This window comes from Oryctolagus cuniculus, chromosome 5, assembly GCF_051225735.1.
Source record: "Oryctolagus cuniculus isolate XC-2025 breed Fujian yellow rabbit chromosome 5, ASM5122573v1, whole genome shotgun sequence".
NCBI lineage: Eukaryota > Metazoa > Chordata > Mammalia > Lagomorpha > Leporidae > Oryctolagus > Oryctolagus cuniculus.
In genome coordinates this window covers 148,454,966-148,476,280 of record NC_142871.1, presented here as the reverse complement: position 1 = coordinate 148,476,280, position 21,315 = coordinate 148,454,966, and the positions used below count along the sequence as shown (strand labels likewise).

The 21,315-nt window shown below is 41.7% G+C and overlaps 1 protein-coding gene across 7 annotated transcripts in view; it reads right to left on the bottom strand.

Moving 5' to 3' along the window:
- Window positions 1-21,315, bottom strand: part of CDKAL1 (CDKAL1 threonylcarbamoyladenosine tRNA methylthiotransferase) — a 731,906-nt gene that overhangs the window by 244,818 nt on the left and 465,773 nt on the right. For all 7 annotated transcript variants that reach the window (XM_008262511.5, XM_002714231.6, XM_089333334.1 and 4 more), the window contains one exon: window positions 1,293-1,438. In XM_008262511.5, the coding sequence (XP_008260733.1) occupies window positions 1,293-1,438 (146 nt within the window). The remainder of the gene's footprint in view (window positions 1-1,292; window positions 1,439-21,315) is intronic.

Below are 21,315 nucleotides of genomic sequence, written 5' to 3'. Positions count from 1 at the left end.
CTCAAGATCCCAAAGACTTTAGGATGGTAAAGATCGCTTATTCTATTTTCTACTTTGAAGATTCTATATACTTAATGATAATAATTATGAAATCTTGGAATAAATATACCTTCTACTCAGTGATTTGAATATTCAAACAATTAGCTGTATTTGTTTGAATGTACACTGTCTTTATTCCTAGTGGTTAGAATAATCAAGGAATGCCTAGAGGTGAAAAAAAAAAAAAAGAATCAGAAAAACATACGAAAGGAAGACAGGGAAGGAGAGAAAAAGTAAACAGATGAAGAAAAAGATTTTAAGACAAATGTATGCAGTCGGGATAAATGACTAATTAAAGGTAGAAAAACTGCTTGCAATTTGTCTAAAGTAATGATAACTGTGTAGTACTTTGCCGTGGTACAAAGGTGGATAATTATCAAAAAGAACATGGAAACAACAAAGATGTGTCTTAATTAAAAGAAATAAAAGAGGGGAAAATGATGGCAAGTGGGAAGATCCACACCACAAATATGCCAAGATAAATGATCTAGCCTGTCCCCCTCTTGGGAAAGTTGTGTGTGACCTTGGCCGGCACTTCTATTTCCTGTCTTGTGTAATCACAGAAGGCGTTCAGTGTTTGGTGATGATGAGGAGGAGGATTTTGAAGAACATAATTAAGGGCTGCAAGTGTTTTCTGTGGAAACAAAATTATCATTCATGTCTGAGACTGTGTAAATATGCCTTAATTTTGGTCAACAGTGATTTGAACTTTTAAAAAACAGAACCCTCAGACCTCCTTATAAATCACAATTCTTCAAGCCAACTATAGGGCTTAGTGTTTAACAGCCAAGACAGTCCAGGTACTCTTGAAGAAAAGGCTATTTTGTAGAAAATGATCCAGTTTTTAGCGACGCGATTTGGCCTCCCTCCATGCCAAAACCAGCTCACAACATCAAAAAGCCACATTAAAGGGGGGTGGGGAGGTGGGGACGGTGTTTAGCAGAGCACAGCTCAAGCAGTTTTCATCTCCCAGGCCAGGTACAAAAATAATCACAACTCACGATACCTTAGGAAGACCGGCAATCTTACACAAATTAATGGTGTGTCACGCACAGATGGGAGGTGGATATACACTGCAGGGAGGCAAGAAACCACATCAAGGAGGCCTCAGGAAACATAGAGCCTTTGCGAGCGCCCAGAGTCTCGCCTTCTGCCTTGTTCCTTTAATTGTGAGGCTGCAAGAAGTGTATTTCTGCCACATGCGATTCAAAGAACAAAGAAAGGGTGATTTTCTTAAGTACTAACAGACTTACTTCTCTTTCAGAAAATCCACTACGCTTTTGAAATCGGCCACGCAGTATTCTCTCTTCATGGCCATGAGCACGCTGTCGGAGGCCGACTGGACCGGGATGTGCAGGAAAGCATAGACTCTGGGGTGATTGAGGATTTTTGCCATCTCCTTAAAGACAGGAAAGGAGAAACCATTAGTCACTTCACAATCGGGGAATGGTTTCCCTCCAATCCACGCTCACAGAGGCACGCAGACAAACACAGCTCAGAACAGAGTCATCCTCAAGACTCTGCAAGTGCGCATCAGCCGGCGATACCTGGGATGACATGGGGCAACGGAAGGTCACTTCCAGAAGATTCCACGGAGGAACTGTTTCCTCGTGCTGTGTCTTTCTCAGGTGACAAAGTGCATAGGAAGTCACACAACGCCTCTAGAGTGACAAGACTCTTAAGGACGTGAAAATAAACACCGCTTCTCCTTCGCCTCGATGACGTTTTACATCCCCTGCTTTGTCAAGGCAGTAGGAGGCACTGCAGGTATCTCAGCAGCTGGTGCCCACAATCCCGTGTACCTGAGCAGAGAGAGGCTCCAGATTTAGGTGGAGTCAGCACATTCTTTTAAGGAACAGGGACCTGCAACACATCTGCTGCTTGTTTCTTATTGCAGTTAGTCAAAGAACGCTTTTTTGTTTGTTCATTTTGTTTTTGTTAGTATCTACTATGCAAAAGGCACACGGCCAGACAATGAGGCCAGCTAGCTGACCAGTGGGCTCCAACATTCACAATGCAGACTTTGAAAGGCAAGGAGAGAAGAGCGAGAGGAACCTATCCCATAAAGTGAAAAAAGAGCAAATCTGAGGGAAACAAATGAGGAAATTCAGAGTATTTTATAATTCTTCTGAAGATACAAAGCAGTTACAAAAGGGGGGTTAGGCAGAAGTGATGCTGTGCTCTACCTTAGCCATTGATGTAAGCAAAAAGAAAATGGATTGCTCCAGCCTTCCTCTGCTGCCAGAACATCAGTTCGAGGCGGGTGGGGGCTGGAAAGTGTGTGGCATGGATTCCAAAAGTGTTAAAAAGTGTTAAAAAAAAAAAAAAAAAAAAAAAGGCAGGTGCTTTTGAATAACTTGCATGTGTCTTGTGATCTTCCACTTTCAGAGAACCATACTTTCAGGTCTGTGATCTTGTTTCATCTTAGAACAGGATTTTGAAGGCTCCCCAAGAGCTGAGAATCAGCTGGATCCCCGGGGTAACCTCTTGGTAATTCAAGGGCCCGTCCTACGTATGGCTCAACTATACCCTTCGCTTCTCCACTTTCTTTCTACTGTGCACATTAGCATTTTGACCAAAGCGGAACACAGATCATTTAAGTCATTTAGTTTTTTCCTTTTTTTTTTTTTTTTTTAAATTTATTGTATTTATTTGAAAGGCAGAGTGACAGAGAGAGGGAGAGACAGAGAAACATATCTTCCATGTGCTGGTTCATTCCCCAAATGGCTGCAACAGCTGGTGCTGGGCCAGGCTGAAGACAGGATTCTAGAACTCCATCCTGGTCTCCCACGTGGGTGGCAGGGGCCCAAGTACTTGGGTCATCTTCTGCTGTGTTCCCAAGTGCTTGAGCAGGGAGCTGGGTTGGGAAACGGAGCAGCCGGGACATGAACCAGTGTTCCAACATGGGATGCTGGCATCTCAAGCAGCAGTTTAACCTCCTATGGCACATTGGCTGGTTAAAAAAATTCCTTTTTACTAGGAAATTCAGATTGCCAAAGAAACTTATTGATATCCTTTATCTACATCTTCTCTATTAGGAAATTATACTTGCCATAGATAAGACTACTAAATTCATACCGGAGTTGAAGAAGTTAGTAGGAAAACAACTGCTTACACCTTGGCAAAAATGTTAAAATTTTGGAGCCAGTGCTATGGCGTAGTGGGTAAAACCACAACCTGCAACGCTGACATCCCATATGGACGCCTGTTCAAGTCCCCACTATTCTATTTCTAATCTAGCTCTCTGCTATGGACTGGGAAAGCAACAGAACATGGCCCAAGTCCTTGGGCCCCTGCACCCACATGGGAGACCCTGAAGAAGCTCCTGGCTCCTGGCTTCAGATTGGCCCAGCTCTGGCTGTTGCGGACATTTGGGAAGTGAACCAGTAGACAGAAGACCTCTCTCTCTCTCTCTCTCTCTCTCTCTCTCTCTCTATGCCTCTGCCTCTGTCACTGTCACTGTCACCCCTCCTTTCAAATCAATAAATAAATCTTTCAAAACAATGTTAAACTTCTGGGTTGGGCATGGAGCCACAGGCTCCTCATACCCTTCCTCAACACTACGTATGCAGGAGGCTTTATGAGGCAGATCAGCACTCGTCTACGTGCCCCACAGTAAAACACCGGCCTTCTGCCTTGACGCCCTGCTTCTCAGCTTTTCACCCCCGAACATCAAGATCCACAAAAAGTTTCAGAAAAATAATTACTCAGCTTTAGATGGCTCATAATATATTCACTCTCTCTCTTTTTTTTAATTAATTTATTTTTTTAATATTTTTTTAAATATTTTATTTATCTGTAAGGCAGAGTTACAGAGAGAGGTTGATCTTCCAGCTGCTGGTTCACTCCCCAAATGGCCACAATGGCCAGGCCAAAGCCAGGAGCCTGGAGCTTCTTCCAGGTCTCCCACGTGGAGTGGGTGCAGAGGCCCAAGCCCTTGGGTCATCTTCCACTGCTTTACCAGGCAAATTAGCAGAGAGCTGGATCTGAAGTGGAAAAGCCAAGTCTTGAGCTGGTGCCATATGGGACCTGGCACTGTAGGCTATTAACTCCCTATACCACAACACTGATCCCAAGAAATGGTATCTTAACACACAGAATGACATGTGAAAAGACTCTCTGTTTTAAGACTCTGTGCCTTAATTTTCTCATCTGTAAAATGGAGATAGTGATAGCTCCACCCCTTACTGTGAAAATGTATTGAGATAACTTGATGTGTGCTTATATAGCAAAATTATCTAACATTCTTCTTCTTCCTTGGAAAGTAGTTAAGGCTCCTGGTAAAACAATTTCATACACATTCATGAAATTCAACCAGCAGAATTATTCCTAACAAGCAAGCAAGGAGGTTTAACTTCTGCTGATTTGTAGAACCTAGTTGTGAAAGGAGTTCACCAGTACCCAGGCCCTTGGGCCGGAAAGGGCAGTGCAGTTTCTCTTGGAAGCGCTCTGGGTGGCCTTCGTCTTTTTCCACACTAAGTGAAACTTTGCCCTGTTACAGGATGACAATTTACAAATTAAAATGTTAATGGTAAATAATTAGGATAAATGTGGCGGGTTTTTCCCCCCTTTGGTTCTCAAAATAACTTCCCACTACTAATTACTTTCAGCTTCATACTATGGACTTGGGAACTTTCAACATGGTAGGCACTAGAACACAAAATAAAACTTGCTTCTGGAAGTTTGTTTCTGCCAATGGGGGGAGAAAAAAAGACCTGTGACTTAACACAGATTGATGCACCCCAAAGTCACGAGATGTGTATTTTTTTTACTTCTGTTTTTTCTTTTATCCCTATTTTCACATTGAACTCAGGCACTCAGATATGGATTGTGGTGTCCCAAGAAGTATATTGACTACTGTCATCAAAGGCCCACTCTTAACATTTTGTTTTTAACTGATAAATAATTGTACATATTTATGGGGCATCGTGTGAGTTCCTGACATATATTACATGCATTATATACAATTACTACATGTAATATATAGAAATATATAGTGCAACAATCTAATCAAGGCTAAATATATTTACTTTTGATAGTAAAATATCAAATTAGGACTAGTTCAGTTTGCTTAAAGTAGGCAAACATCTATTTAGGATGGCAAACAAGCATATAATCAGCCTGCCTTCATTTTTGGAATAAGTAAAAACTTAAACATGAATATGTCAGTAAATACATACGCAGGTGAAAATCCAGAGACTTTAAAACTAGGCCCATCATGAGTTAAATTTCTAAAAAGCTCTGCTGGAGCTCTGGATTGGAATCATGATTATATTTTCTCGTGGATCTAATTTATAAAAGATGTTTAAAGCTTAGGGTCACCGAAGGCAAAAAAGGAGCACTTAGTTCAAAAGGAAGCAAAGGAAAAAAATGGCGGCCATGAGCAAAGGGTGCCTGGAGCTGGGTGAGAGCCAGAGCAGACGGGCAGGGTATGGGTGTCAGGGCCTGTGTGGGCGCTCTCAGGAGTTCCGGAGGTACCTCGCGTGCACGTGGGATCTGTTCCAATAAAAGGCCATTTGTCACCAAAGGACTGGTGTGGCACCGTGTGACTATTTCATATGCAGGGACCCGAGAACAGCTGAGCAGATTAACAAGAGGCTGGCTTTCTACTTGATGCTGACTTACAAGGGGCTCTCTTCTCACCAACTGAAAATCAGACCTATGTTTCTAATTTTCTTTCCCAAAAACTCAAACAGGAAGGTAAGCCCAGAATGAACTGAATGAAATCAGGCTTAATTTTTAAAAAGCAATGCTATGTACGGGTACAATTTTGAAAGAAGTTCCATTTTTATTGACCTGCAGGTGCCAAGCTAATCACCTGGTTCACTACCAGCTTCATGAAACCGCTGTGTGAGCACGTGCACTGTGTTAACACCTGCCCCTGTATTCACACTGATACTTATCAATCAGCCCTCTCAGATTAGAGCTTTGTTATGAAGTAGTATGCATGTTTAAAATGCTAAACTATATGGTGCTATGTTGCTTTCAGCTAATCTAACTTATAATGCACAAAAAAAGCATAAAAAAGAAAAAAGAGAAATTATAGTACTCCCTTTCAACATTTAAAAAATAGCTTGATACCACCAAGCTGACTTACTCAAAGCATGCAATTAAATTTTCTTAGTATATTCACAGGGTTGTACAGCCACCTCTATGATCTGATTTCAGAATAATTTCACCATTCTTAATACAAACTCTATGCATTAGAAGTCACTTGCCTTCCTCCTCCCATTCCCCACCTTACCCCAGTCCTAAATAATCACCAGTCTACTTTCTATATTTATATTTGGATACACACACACACACACATATTTATCTTTTGGACATTTCATATAAATAGAACCATACAATATGTGCTCTTTTGTGATTGGCTTCTTTCACTTACAGTGTTTTTTTTTTTTTTTTTTTTTTTTTTTTTTTTTTTTGACAGGCAGAGTAGACAGTGAGAGAGAGAGGCAGAAAGGTCTTCCTTTGCTGTTGGTTCACCCTCCAATGGCCGCTGCAGCAGGCGCATCTCACTGATCCGAAGCCAGGAGCCAGGTGCTTCTCCTGGTCTCCCATGGGGTGCAGGGCCCAAGCACTTGGGCCATCCTCCACTGCACTCCCTGGCCACAGCAGAGAGCTGGCCTGGAAGAGGGGCAACCGGGACAGAATCCGGCGTGCCGGCACCACAAGGTGGAGGATTAGCCTAGTGAGCCGCGGCGCCGGCCTACAGTGTTTTTAATAGCCAAGTTAAAAGCTGCAGGATGCAGTAGCATTTATTTCAATTACATAATAAAACATAGGGCTTTAGAGTTCGTTAAATAAATCTATTCTAGGTGTAGTAAATTGTTACTTGCTTACATAGGGACTTCTAATGGCATAACTGGGCTAGAGATCATCTGTTCCATGGAAGATTTTATTAGAGAGGCCGGCACTGAGGTGCACCGGGTTAAGGCCCTGGGCTGAAGCGCCAGCATCCCATTTGGGCACCAATTCTAGTCCCGGCTGCTCCTCTGCCGATCCAGCTCTCTGCTATGGCCTGGGAGAGCAGAAGATGGCCTGGGTCCTTGGGCCCCTGCACTGACGTGGGAGACCTAGAATAATCTCCTGGCTTCAGATCCGTGCAGCTCCGACCGTTGCAGACATCTGGGGAGTGAACCAGCAGATGAAGAGAGACCTCTCTCTCTGCCTCTACCTCTCTCTGTAACTCTTTCAAATAAATAAATAAATCTTTTAAAAAATATTTTATTAGAAAAATAATTATACAAACAAAAGATGGGGAGAGAAATGTTAGGAAAAAAATTTTTAACAACTGGTTCATGTTCACTGAAAATGAGAAGAATGGGGACCAGTGCTGTGGCACAGCAGGTTACCAGCATCTCATAGGTGTGCTGGTTCAGGTCCCAGCTGCTCCACTTCCCATCCAGCTACCTACAAATGTGCCTGGGGAAGCAGCGGAAGATGGCCCAAGTGCTTGGGCCCCTGCACCCATGTGGGAGACCTAGAAGAATCTCTTGCTTCCTGGCTTCGAAGTGGACCAGCCCTAGTCATTGTGGACATTTTGAGAGTGAACCAACAGAAGGAAGAGTTCTCTCTCTCTAACTCTAACTCTATCAAATATATAAATAAATCTTAAAAAGAGAGAGAGAGAGAAAAGAATGAGGGCTGCTATTGTGTTTTTTGTTTAACTTTGGTAAATTACACTCAACATAAAAATTACCATTTTAACCATTTTGAGTGTATAATTCAGTGACAATAATGTAGAGATGATGTTATTCAACCACCACCCAGCATCCATCTCTAGAACTTGCTCAACTTCCTGTGCTCGTGTTAAACAACTTCCTATTCACTCCCCCCATCCACCCAGGCCCTGGCAACCACTGCTCTCCTTTCAGTCTCTATGAACGTGACTCTTCCCCCTACGCAATCTTAGTGCAGTCATTCAGTATGTGCCCTTTTGAAACTGGCTCATTTCATGAAGCCTAGCATTGTAAGGTGCAACCCTGCTGCTGTGACATGACACTGTTGTTGTTTTCCACATCTCTTTCCCAGGCAAGCTGATGGCTCCAATTCTCAGGGAAGGAGCCCACAGTTCGGAGCTCCATTCACACTCGTGTCCACGTCCTGCAATTCTGCCACACATCTGCACACCCCAAGGCAGAATGTTATGAATTCCCATTTCCTTGCTCAATGCCTGGCCCTGAAACACTTCAATTATAGCTGAATGTATGAAAAATCAAATTGAATGATTACCAACTGATCAACATGACCCCATCAACTATCAACACGGTTCCTTTTGGAGCAAGTCCTAACAAATAGTCCAATATCTGTCCAATATCTGATGCCGGTGCTCCAGCGTGTCCTATTTCCGCAGTCCCCTTCAATATCCACAAAGTCAGACAAGTTGAGTGGAGTAAGAATAGTAACAAATTCCACCCATTACTTCATTGATGACCTTATAACTGCTATTAAGTGAATTACCAGCACCTACATTTATGCTCAGCAATTTGATAATAAATTATCGTTAACAGCATTGGAGAGTTAATCAGGAGCATAGGAAGGGAAACTCCCAGGTCCTCACATCCCAGATGGGAAGGGCTAGATACTGAGAGCAGATTCCAATCTACATTTGACCAATAACTTAATTATAACAGGAAATTCACCTCTAATCTGCAAAGAGTTAAGGTTTTCAGCATTTGTGCTAAAACAGGTTGACACAAAGTGTCTGGTCTATTTAGCTCTCCAGACATGCAACAGGACTTCAGGCTCCTTCACCATCACCACTGCACATCAGCATCACAGTCAATAATAAAACTCTGAACTAAGAAGATAAAAATATACATCCTGATACTCATGTCAAATGCTAAGAGTTTAATTACACACACATACACACATTTACTTGCAACTGGTATTATCAGCATTTTATTTTCAAATTACTACTCTGCTCTATTAAGGCTAAGAGAGTTCTTGTATACTGGTTTTACAAATCTACACATATATTTAAACCTCATGAAAGTGAATATATATCACAAAGTCAACTCTACTCAATTAATTTATTTTAAAACATTTATTTATTATTTATTTGAAAGGCAGAGAGACAGAAAAAATTTCTATCTGCTGGTTCACTCCCCAAATGCCCACAAGAGGTGGGGCTAGGTCAGGATTCAGCCAGGAGCCAGTGTATAATCCACTTAGAATTGTCTTTTTTTCTTTTTTCTTTTTTCTTTTTATTTTTTTCTTTTTTAATTTTTGACAGGCAGAGTGGACAGTGAGAGAGAGAGACAGAGAGAGAAAGGTCTTCCTTTGCCGTTGGTTCACCCTCCAATGGCTGCCGCTGCAGCCGGCGCACCGCGCTGATCCGATGGCAGGAGCCAGGAGCCAGGTGCTTTTCCTGGTCTCCCATGGGGTGCAGGGCCCAAGCACCTGGGCCATCCTCCACTGCACTCCCTGGCCATAGCAGAGAGCTGGCCTGGAAGAGGGGCAACCAGGACAGAATCCGGCGCCCCAACCGGGACTAGAACCCGGTGTGCTGGCGCCGCAAGGTGGAGGATTAGCCTATTGAGCCATGGCGCCGGCTAGAATTGTCTTTTTTTCTTAATAAAAAGGACTGAATCTGCTAACACTAAAAGAGCAAATCAACAGCTGATTAGTTTAATGGAGAATGGGCAGCCCAGTCAAATTCAGTATTTAGCTGAGACAGTTTTATATTCTTCTCTTAAACGTGATGTAAATAGTTAAGCAATCCAGTGAAGAGTAGATGTAAAAGATTAATTTAAAATATTTACACTGTAAGGGCAGGCATTATTAGCCCTCTGCTTGAGGGCCGAGTGTTGATTTGAGTCCTGGTGGCGCCTCCACTTCTGATCTAGTTCCCTGCTAATGCATCCTGGGAGGCAGCAGATGATGGCCTGAGCCTCTGTCACCTGCATAGGAGACCTAGATAGAGTTCCTGGTTCCTGGCTTCAGCCTGGTGCAGCCCTGGCTGTTGCAGGCTTTTGGGGAGTCAACCAGCAGATGGAAGACCTCTCCTTGTCTCTTTCTCTCTGCCTTTCAAAGAGATGAAAATGAATAAACAAACATTGGAAAAAATCTTTACAATGTTTATCTATGGACTGATTACCCAAATTGAGGCTGACACTGGGAAACTTTTGTTTCATGTTTCAGGTAGCACACAGTAGAAAGAATGGGTTAGTGATTTATTTACCTGCTGCATAAAATGATGCAATTAAGAAGGTACCCATTACACATCACACTTTCTGAGACTGAGGATGCAAAGCAAGCTATACCCATCTCTGCATTTCACTAGTTTCTAAACATGTAACTAACTGCCTCTGACAATGGAAAACTCACTCTGTGTCAGGTGCTGTGTTACACAGTACAAAAGCATCTCATTCGGGTGAAGCCACCGCCTGCAGTGACAGCATCCCATACGGGCACCAGTTCGAGTCCCGGCTGCTCCTTCCGATCCAGCTCTCTGCTATGGCCTAGGAAAGCAGTAGACGACGGCCCAAGTTCTTGGGACCTTGCACCTGCATGGGAGACCAGGAAGGAGCTCCTGGCCCCTGACTTCGATGGCCACAGCTCTGGCTGTTACAGCCAACTGGGGAATGAACCAGTGGATGGAAGACCTCTCTCTCTCTCTCTCTCTATCCTTCTCTCTCTGTGTAAATGACCTTCAAATAAAAATAAATCTTAAAAAAAAAAAAAGAGCATCTCATTCAGCTCCTCACTGCACAGGAATACCACTAAAAATGTATGGTTTCTGCAATAGGTATTACTATTTGCCAATTATTCTGATGTTCCCACCTATGAAAGTAGTATAACCCTTGCCCATACTCGGGAGTAGTTGTGTGACTTGCTACAATGAAAAAAGGGGTAAAATGACCTTTGCCACTAACAGAGAAGGTTTAAAATTCATGGTTCTCTCTGTCTCCCTGCCTTCCCTCCCCTTTGTTTCATGGTCTAATTCTTAAGTGGCAACAATAGGAACAGACATTCAGCCAGTCCATGATGGATGTGTAGTGTGGAAAAAAGAAATTCTTTGCTGTTACAAGCCACTGAGATTTTTGCGGTCATTTGCTGCACTACATAACCCAAGTAGTGTTTACTAACTGTATGGCTGACTGGGCTAAGGGATGTCCAGATAACTAGTAAAATGTTACTTCTGGGTGTGTCTGTGATGATGCTTCCAGAAGAGAGCAGCATCAGACAGTAAAAGATACACCTTTGTCTGCATGAGCAGGAACCACCGAAGCCACCAAGGAGCCAAACAGAACAAAAAGGCAGAGAACAGGAGGGATTTTCTTTTTCTTCTTGAGCTAGGCCAACCTCTCTTTCCTGACCTTAGACATTAAGGGCTTTTGGTGTTTGAGATTTTGGCACCCTGAACGTGTAAGGGGGACCCTCCTGGTTCTTAGGACCTTGGTCTCAGACTGGGACGAAGGCTCCTCTCGGGGTCAGGGCTTTCTAGGTTCCCCAACTTGCACACAGTAGAGGGTGGGACATCTAGGCCTCCATATCCAGGATGGTCAGTTCCCATTACAGATCTCCTCAAGGGTATGCGTGCTTCTCTGGAGAACTCTAATCCATTCTATGGATACAATTATGCTTTCTCATGCTATGGCTTAAAAAAAATCCAATGTTTAGAGACATTTAAAATCAAATGCCTATAATCAAGAGCAGTATGTGAAATAACTGGATTCAGAATCTAAAGATTGCAGAGTCCTTTTATCTCAACCAATTTTCAATCAATATTGGAATAGAAGTGCACATCAACTATAAAGGTAGAAGAAAGGAGGGAAAAATAGCTCTGTTAAACAGGAAACATAGATTTTACCATGGGGAGAGAACAATTTAGAAAGATAAATAAAAAAATCTTCCACTCAGAATACAACAGGTAACACATGTAAAAAAATAAAAATAAAAATGGCTACTATAGATTTGATAGCACAGTATCAGCTGCTTATAGGTGATTAAAACATGTCATTCTCACTTCTCCAAAATGCTAACCCTAAATATAAACAGAATGCAAATATGCTTGCTTTTCTTCCCAACAAGATTCAGATGAAATTAAACCAAGCTATACACAAATCAGCCTACACTGCTCTGGTTGCTTTAACAAAGAATATGGGAGGGTTGGGCATTTGGCTCAGTGGGGGTGAGATGCCACTTGGGACAGCATATTGCATACTGCAGTGGCTGCTGAAGTCCTGCCTACTCTGTTTCAGTTTCAACTTCCTCCTAATACGCACTCTGGGAGGCAGCAGGTGATGGCTCAAACACGTGGGTCCCTGTCACCCACGTGGAAGACCCAGCTTGAGATCAGGGCTCCTGGTTTCAGTCAAGCCCAGCCCTGGCTGTGGCAGGCATTTGGAGACTGACAGAGGATCTCGGTCTGCTTCTCTGTCTCTCTGACTCTTAAATGAAAATAAATAACAGTTTAATAGAAAACACAAAAGGAAGAGAATATATGCTAATCAGTCACAAAAAAGGTCCCAATACTTCCTCCTTCTTGCTCCATGAACTGTGCTGTAATGAGCTGCAATACTGAAACTTCCTGTAATTTCTTAGCTTGAGGACTCCTAGTTTACTCGCTACTCTTTTTGTATGCACAATAAACTCTTCACAGTTTTAACCTGAAATGATTTTGTCTTGGATATACATACCCCAGTATCTTAAAATACAAGGCTGTACATTTTACAAAAACACCCAGCAACATGCCATGCCAGTTCAGCATTATTGCAGTCTGATATTTCTCATATCTTAAGTAGTACATTTGGGGGAAAAAATCAATATACCTGAGAATCACTTGATTTTCTATCTATCTGCTGTTGTGGAAACAACTGACTGAGGCCAGTGTCATGGGCCAAGAAGAAACTTAGCAGAGTAGTCAGATAGTGAGCAGAGAGATTTATCGAACATGCTGCAAGACAGCAATGGGCAGGCAGGTCGGCTAGAAGCTGACTACAGCTGCAACATGGACTACGATCCATGAAGTATAATGATAGTACCTTCTTAATTAGGGTGATGTCTTCCCATGATCCAAGAGGTTTTCCCAGGAAGGTGATTTGCATCTGTAGGTGGAACTGGGAAGCTTGTAATATCATTAGCTTTGGGACTTTTGCAGTGCCCTGGGACCCTGCACATTTACAATTCAAAAAAAATAAATACACCAATAACTTCAAGTTTTGTTAAATAATGCTGGAGAGAATTCTTTATTTAAAGATTGGGCTTATATATGAGGTTGAACCTTTTACATTCCTTTAGAAAAAAGATGCTTCAAATAATTAGTACGTATAAAATAAACATTGTTCTGTAAAAAAAAAATCAATGTTTTTCTCTATTATGCAAGTGTTACACATTTAAAACATTTTTTAAATAAGAAAATTCATCACTGCCCAAACCAATCATTATTAAAAGAATCCATCTTTGGAACAACTAAATAATAAAATTATATCTGATATTATCTCCTGGGCTTGGGAAAAGTGAAATTATTTTCAAAGGTCAAAATATTAAGCTAGCAGTATTTTTTGACATCATTAGAGCTAGCTCAATTTCTTCAAAAATAAAGAAAACCTTTCTTGTAAGCAAGGTCCAAATCACCCAGGCACTTACACTCCAGGGGACCATAATGGTTGCGCATTAGCATAACAGGAGAGAAAAATCTGAATATGAAAACAACAAACAAAGGAGAATCGGATATAGGAATCAGCAAAACAACCTAGAATCATTCCTGAAGAAGTTATTACTGTTAGAGCAATGTTGTCCCTGGAGCTATGATGAGAGAGTAGAAAAAATAAATAGACATGAAAGGAAAGAAATGTCTTTGTTCGAAAGAACATAAAAATAAGAATGGAAGTAAAAGGAGAAAAGAGCGACAGGCAATTCTCTCCCCCTCCTAAATTTATTATAATATAATGGAAGCTGCGGAAGTTTTTTCAAGATCTTGGGTCTTAAAAACAAGGACCTTAAGAAATGAATTAATAGGAATGATACAGAGGAACAAAGAGAGCTCTCTAGCCCTTCCCAAGTTACAACAGGATTAGTGACGTGGGGATCCAGAACGGCCTCCCAAATATGCAGCTTCGGAACCAGGGTCTCTCTAACCGCCCTTTGTTTCTTCTCTCCAGGCACAGGAAGGGGTTTTCTCTGAAGTTCTCCTTATAGGAAGGAAGGGAATTTTTCCAGAAGAAACATAATTGTCTTGGACATCATCCTTGTCACAAAACACACCAAACACCGGAGTAAGGGGAAGGGTTTATTGGGGAAAACCCAGCAGACTGGAGAGAAGGGGCAAAGAGGGAAAAGGAGAATAAGAGAGAAAGAGGAGAGAGGAGAGGAAAGAGGGGAGTGAGAGAGAACACGGGAACAGGCCCTTTTTAAAACTTGGCCAGAGGTCGGGCAGGGCAGGGAAGCAGGAGCAGTGAATCCCATTAGGATGGGGGTGGAGCTTGACACCGGTGGTACCTGGCTTTCAGCAATGGTGGCGGGGGCTAGGGCCTAGGATGTAAATCAGGGTGTAGATAAAACTGCGCCATTTTCCTATCACTCCTTCAAATACCAACACCAGGAAAAACTAATCCCTGGAAAGGACAACCAGGAGTCACCGGGCTCAGAAAGACTTTGCATCTATCTGTTCTTGGGGTTGCCTGAGGCTTCATCTACACAGGAAGACAACTTCTGTGCACAGTACACTTTCATCTTCCTGTAACTTGCTGCCACCTCCCAGAAAGCTCAGAAGAACCCGGTCTCAGGCCATCGTCTGTCTTCCAGATCCATTCATTTCTCCCCAAAATCGGTGACCACACCTCCTAAACAGCCTACAATTTCCCTTTTCTTCTCTCCTGAATCACATTAGGATCTATGGCTTGAATAAGATTTGGCCCCCAGACTCATACAGATGTTTAAGTCCCAAAGTCATAGGTTAATGATATTAACAGGGTAGAAAAAAATCTGACTATGGCATTTAGGAGGTGGGGACTAGCAGGAGGTCCGTAGTCACTGGGGGTCTATGCTTGGCAGGTAGCATTCACGAGAAGGTTATTACAGAAGTCTGGGTCTCAGGCCAGCCTCTCTGCTTCCTAGCTCACCATGTGATCCTTCCCGCACAACTACTCTCGCAAAGGCTTAGCCAACTGGGATACCCAAGCATGGACCTGAATTTCCAATACTGGGAGTTAAATGCACCTTAACAGTTTATAAATTTAGAAGCCTCAGATACTTGTTACCATAATGAAAAAATGACTAGTATGTTTAGTTACTGGGTAATCACTCCTATGATTTCCCCCGTGTGTCTAATAAACTTGTTATGCCCTTTTTTCTTGTTAATCTAGCATCTTCTATCTAAGAGAAAACGACCCAATCCTGTTTAACCTAGTTAAAACCAAATGTCCTAGCAAGTGGACATGTCACTACTATTTGGATGATGATACATTCCCGTGGGGGACTTCCCTTGATAAGAAACTAGGAGCCCCCAGACAGCTAAAGCGAGGTTAAGGGTTCTGCACATAAGCAGCAGTGACATGGTATAAAACCAACCCTACCTCATTATAATGTTAAAGCTCCCCTTTTAAATATGCATAACCCTTCCTGGAACTTCCTGGAAACTAGATGAATATATACAACTTCCCTAAATGTAAGCCCTTATAAAATTTCTAACTCCTGGCTGTCTAAGGAGCCTGGTTTTTACTCATGAAATCACATTGGCGCCATGATTTGGCCAACTCAAAGGTTTTCCTTTCTACTTATAGCTGAAATTGGTTCACTGTCTCTGTGTTCGCACTGGTGTACCCACTAGACAAAAATCCTTGGATATTTCTGGCCCAGTCAATTTTTATCACTAGACATGAATATTCAGAGGAGAAGAGAAATTCCTTGGCCCCTCTGGTGACAGGGTAAAGGAAGTGACAACAATGGTTAGCATCCTTACCTGCCTGACAATGCACTAACTTGAGATTTGAAATTTTTTAAGAATTCTGTTATTTTGTAATTAAATGGAAATTAAAATTTTTTGCAATTAAAAATGACTTCTTCATATGAGAAGGGGAAATTAAGATTTTTATTTTCTTCTCTTCCATCAGAGTCTGTGGCCTCTAAATATAATATCCTGGTGCATCTATTTTGTGAGGTTCTACCTAGTGATAATTGAGGCACTCACTGGATACTGAAGCTATTTTGAGATTGAAATCTTTTTTGGAGGATTAGAGTTTATGCATTTTTTTAAAGGATAAGGATACAGCAGGCCTTCTCATGTTTTCTTGAGCAAATATTTCCTATTATCAAATGTGCTATATATAAGATATATATGATTCTGTTTACTTGGCTAAAAAACTGGATGAGCATGGGTCTAAACAATGATGATTAAGGAGACATAATGGAGTGTTTTACATGCTAAGAATTTCCTGGTATCTTAAGTGAGAAAAAGTGATTTCCACATCAAGTACTCTGACTTCTTAATATTTCAAACATTAACTAGAGACTTAAAATATAGAAGACAGAAACAAAAAGATTATTTCAAAGATGAGCCAAACATAATGTAATATGTTAATGTGAAGCTGGATGGAGAGTGATGGGAACCATCAATAGTTCCCCCCCCCCTAAAGATTCATTTATTTGAAAGGCAGAGTTAGAGAGAGGCAGAGGCAGAGAGATCATCCATTCAGTGGCTCACTACTCAGAGAGTCACAATGGCCAGAGCTGTGCCAATCTGAAGCCAGGAGCCAGGAGCTTCTTCCTGGTCTCCCACTCAGGTATAAGGGCCCAAGCACTTGGACCATCTTCCACTGCCCTCCCAGGCCATAGCAGAGAGCTGATTAAGAGGTGGAGCAGCTGGGACTCAAACCAGCACCCATGTGGGATGCCAGCGCTGCAGGAGGCAGTTTTACCCACTACACCACATGTCTGATAAGTATTTATGCTGTTTTGATGAACTGTGTACAAGTAATAACTTAATAAAAATTCAATCTAAAAGAAGTGCCTAATTTTTAAGTACTTGGGAGCCTTTAGGTCACAATATTTCCATTTTAATTTACACATATATTTTGATACAGGAAATAATGGTAAAATGATCAAAAGAAGACTTTTAAGCTTCAAAATATGTTACATTGTGTAGAATTCTATGGTGGAATTAGAATGAAAATTAGATTTCCAGGGGGAAAAAGGAATGGTGTAAATTTTTCTATATTTTGTGTTTTCTTGAATACATTTAAGAGAGTGATATAACAATTATATTTTAAATTATGTTAGAAATTCCAGCTTCTGCAACTATTTAAAGTTATGATAAAAAGGTTAATCTAACAATATATTGGAGTCAAAATAATCTTAATTATTTTGGGGTGCTACCAAAGTGGTAATACCATTAGCTGACTGGTACTTTCTACACCAGGAGTCGGATCTTCTCACTCCCATCTCCCATTGCTGGCTTTGTGTCTCCCTGCCCCTCCTACCCTCTGACACACACCAGCCCCCAGGCAAGAGGCCTCCTCCCAGAATAGGTTCTAGACTTTGCACCCTTGACCATACCTTAACCTCAGCCTAGAAAGCCACTATCTACCTCCAAGCAACCTCTTCCTAAAATCCCATCCAAATATCTATTATCAATTCCTATGAGATTCCCAATGCACTTAGGTGATTGTTTCTTTTCTGCTCCTGTTCGGCATAGTCTCTGCATCTGTACTAGGCAACATCATATTCCACATTATTGTTATCCCTGCTTCCCACATAATCTCCCTACCAGCTCATAAGTGAGTATAACAGCTACTTGGTATCTTTTTTTGTTAAGTTCAATTGAACAACAGAAAGTTTTACCAAAAGTCAACGTGTCTAAAGTTAAACAGCCTACAGATGCAACACTCACAGACCCATGATTTTCATTCTGACTCTTTGAATGACCTGGCATGTGCTGTTAAGTAGACCTCAATTCAGAGATGTGGGGAGCAACTCGGACTAGACTAAGTTACTGGAATTAAGACTTATTCTATGCATCTGCTCTCCCACAATATGGCGCTGGGAGAGGAGGAAACAGCTTCTACACAGCTGCCTCCAGTTCAACCAATAAACAGCAGGACCTGCTCCTGATTGCAGGAGAGCAGTGTACTCGGCGTGTGGGTAGCAGAGTTGGGATTGGTGGAAGAGGACTATAAAGGAGGAGAGAGACAACATGCACCAGGAACACCTGAGGAACATCTGAGCAGCCCCCGAGAGAGCCGGCCGGTGGTGTGCCGCTCCCCCGCGGAAGTGGGGAAAGTGGCAGGGGGAACCGCCCTTCCACGGAGGTGGAAGGGACGGTAGCCAACCCGGGAAGAACCAGCAGCAAACCCGGGGAGGGCCAAGCAGACGAAAGAACAACGCAGGGTCCTGTGTCGTTCCTCCGTGAAGAGGGGGAGCAACATAATGGTGCTGTGACTCGGATAGGAAACCTAGGCAGGGTTTAGTGTCGTTCCTCCATGAAGAGGGGGAGCGACAAGAGAGAGTATACTTAAATTTCTGTACTATAAATTGAAGATTATAATCTTAATTTTGATACAAAGGAATTTAAAAAATTATGTATTCATCAGATAGAGATTGAAAGAGAGAAAGTTGGGGGATGGCGCCATGGCACAGGTTAATCCTCCGCCTGTGGCACCAGCATCCCATATGGGTGCTGGTTCTAGTCCTGTTTGCTCCTCTTTCAATTCGGCTCTCTGCTGTGGCCTGGGATAGCAGTAGAAGATGGCCCAAATGTTTGGGTCCCTGTACCCACGTGGGAGACTATGAAGAAACTACTGGCTCCTGGCTTCAGATCGGCGCAGCTCCGGCCGTTGCGGCCATTTGGGGAGTGAATCAACAGGGGGAAGACTTTCTCTCTCTGTCTGTCTCTCTCTCTTTCTCTCACTGTCTGTAACTCTACCTGTCAAATAAATAAATAAAATATTAAAAAAAAAAAAAAAGAAAGAAAAAGTCAGAGACAGCAACAGAGACAGAGAGAGAACTCTCATCTGCTGGTTCATTCTCCAAATTCTCACTATAGGCAGAGCCAAAGACAGGAGTCAAGAACACAGCCAAGCTATCCAGTGTGGTGGCAGGGACCCAGCGACTTGAGCCATGACTGCTGTATCCCCGAGCCTGTCTGCATGAGCAGGAAGCTGGAGTCGGGAGCCAGAGCTGGGAGTTGGACTCGGGTGCTCTGATGGGAATGTGGGCATCTTGACTGCTGGGCTAAATGCCCACTTCATATAAAAGAGAATTTTTAATGAATGGTTAACCAAAAGTTATTTGTCATTATTTGTAAATATAAGGCTAGTATGAATATTACTAAATTATAGGGGCCTGAAATTTAGAACATTTTTAAGATAAACAACATGCAAAGAGGTGAAAGACAAGGCCAACGAGTTGATGAAAAGAAGATACCACTCAAATAGTATGCTAGTGCACAGACTTGTATTTCCTGTTGAACATACAAGATTTTGTAAATAAAGCAAAAACTCTACCTACCTAAAAAGAATAAAAACAAATTCCACACTCACTAACCATTTCCCTATTCATGTCCTAAAAACAACAACTACAAAATGGAAATTAAATTCATTTTTTTCATTGAACAATTTTTACAAGTATGAAAAATTTTCACAGTCCACATCAAAGAAAATATACTATATTTCATCACTCTGTCATAAAACTAGTTGCTTGTTCCCAAAAAGAGTAAGGATACCTGGCAGTCTAATTCAGCTCAGCTAGGTAGTATCTGTAGGTCTGTTTCCTGCTTATGTTTTCTTTTTAAAATTTTACAAATTTTAAATTTTTAATTAGTGTTTAACAGTCAATGTGACTTGTAGACACAATTCTAAGAACACAATTCCCTTCCTCCTTCCCCTCCTCTTTATATTTTGAGTTATTTTGTATTACTAGATATATTCATATATTTCTGTAGTAAGTGTAGTTATCAAGCCTCTTTAGTCTCATCTGGACACAATAAAGGAGTCCAATTCTGAAGCAGCAAGACTGTGAAAGGAAACATCTACCTTTAATCTTAACAGAAACAGCTGACCGCCGTTTTCCCCACACTGTGGCACCTACTAATAACCTTAAGAAACACACTGGCCACAAGTGAAGCTCTGAGTCAGTGTAAGATCTGAAGAGCCACACAAGGGTTGAATCTGTTTCAAGCTGACTTTACAAAACTCAGTCCAGGGTTGAACCTCTGCAACAGCCTGTGTGAAACGTCCTTCGGGATTCTGGCTATGTAGTAGCTGACTAGCCACATCTGTGATACATTACAAAATCAGAGCAGTTGCCAGTAAAGTTTTTAGTATTTTATTTTTAAAAACATACAATTTTGGTTAAGAAAACCTTAATCATCTCGGTAGTCTACAATTTTAGATTCACTTCCATGACTTTGAGTCTGTAACTACACATTTTTCTCTTCCTTGCGTCAGTGAAATTTGATTAATTAGATTATGAGTTAAATACACACACAAAAAAACATGTTAACCAACTCTAAGTGACTTATAAAAAAAAATCACAGATTAAAGAAGTTGAGAAGAACTCAAAGAAATCATAAAGACCAAACTCCCCTCCTATCACCTCTACTTCCGAAGATGCAGATATCTAAAGGGGTTCCATAACTAGCCATAAGGTCATGCAGCCGTCACACAGTGTTAAGAGTTAGAGTTTCAGAACAGTAGCCTCTTAACTGTAACCTGAACTTCTTTAAAATTACAGATTTAATTAAATCATGCAAAAGTATGTTTTAATAGAATAACATGTAGCTCCCAATCCATCAACACATATTCAACATGAATAAAATCTCCATATGCTGAATTACTTCACTTTGAATAGGCATTTGAATTCATTATGCCTTAGTGTAGGATGTGGAATAGGGGGGCCAATAATCCACAAACAATCCTGAACACCCCCTCTCATTAGGGGAAATAAAATGCAGGATCATATTTTAAAAAATATTTATTTATTTATTTGAAAGACAAAATTACAGAAAGGCAGAGGCAGGGAGTGAGAGAGAGGTCTTCTATCTGCTGGTTCACATCCCAAAGGAGCTAAACAGCTGGAGCTGGTCTGGTCCAAAGCCAGGAGCCTGGAGCTTCTTCTATACTTGGGCCCCATCCTCTGCTGCTTTCCCAGGCCACAGCACAGAGCTGGATCTGAAGTGGAGCAGCCAGGACTTCAACCAGTGCCCATATAGGAGGCCAGCACTATAGAAGGCAGCTTTTTCTGCTACACCACAGCTCCAGCCCCAGGATCACTTTTTTTTTAAACAATGGAACAAATTAATCTCTTTTATTTTTTCCCAAAGAAACCTTTTAT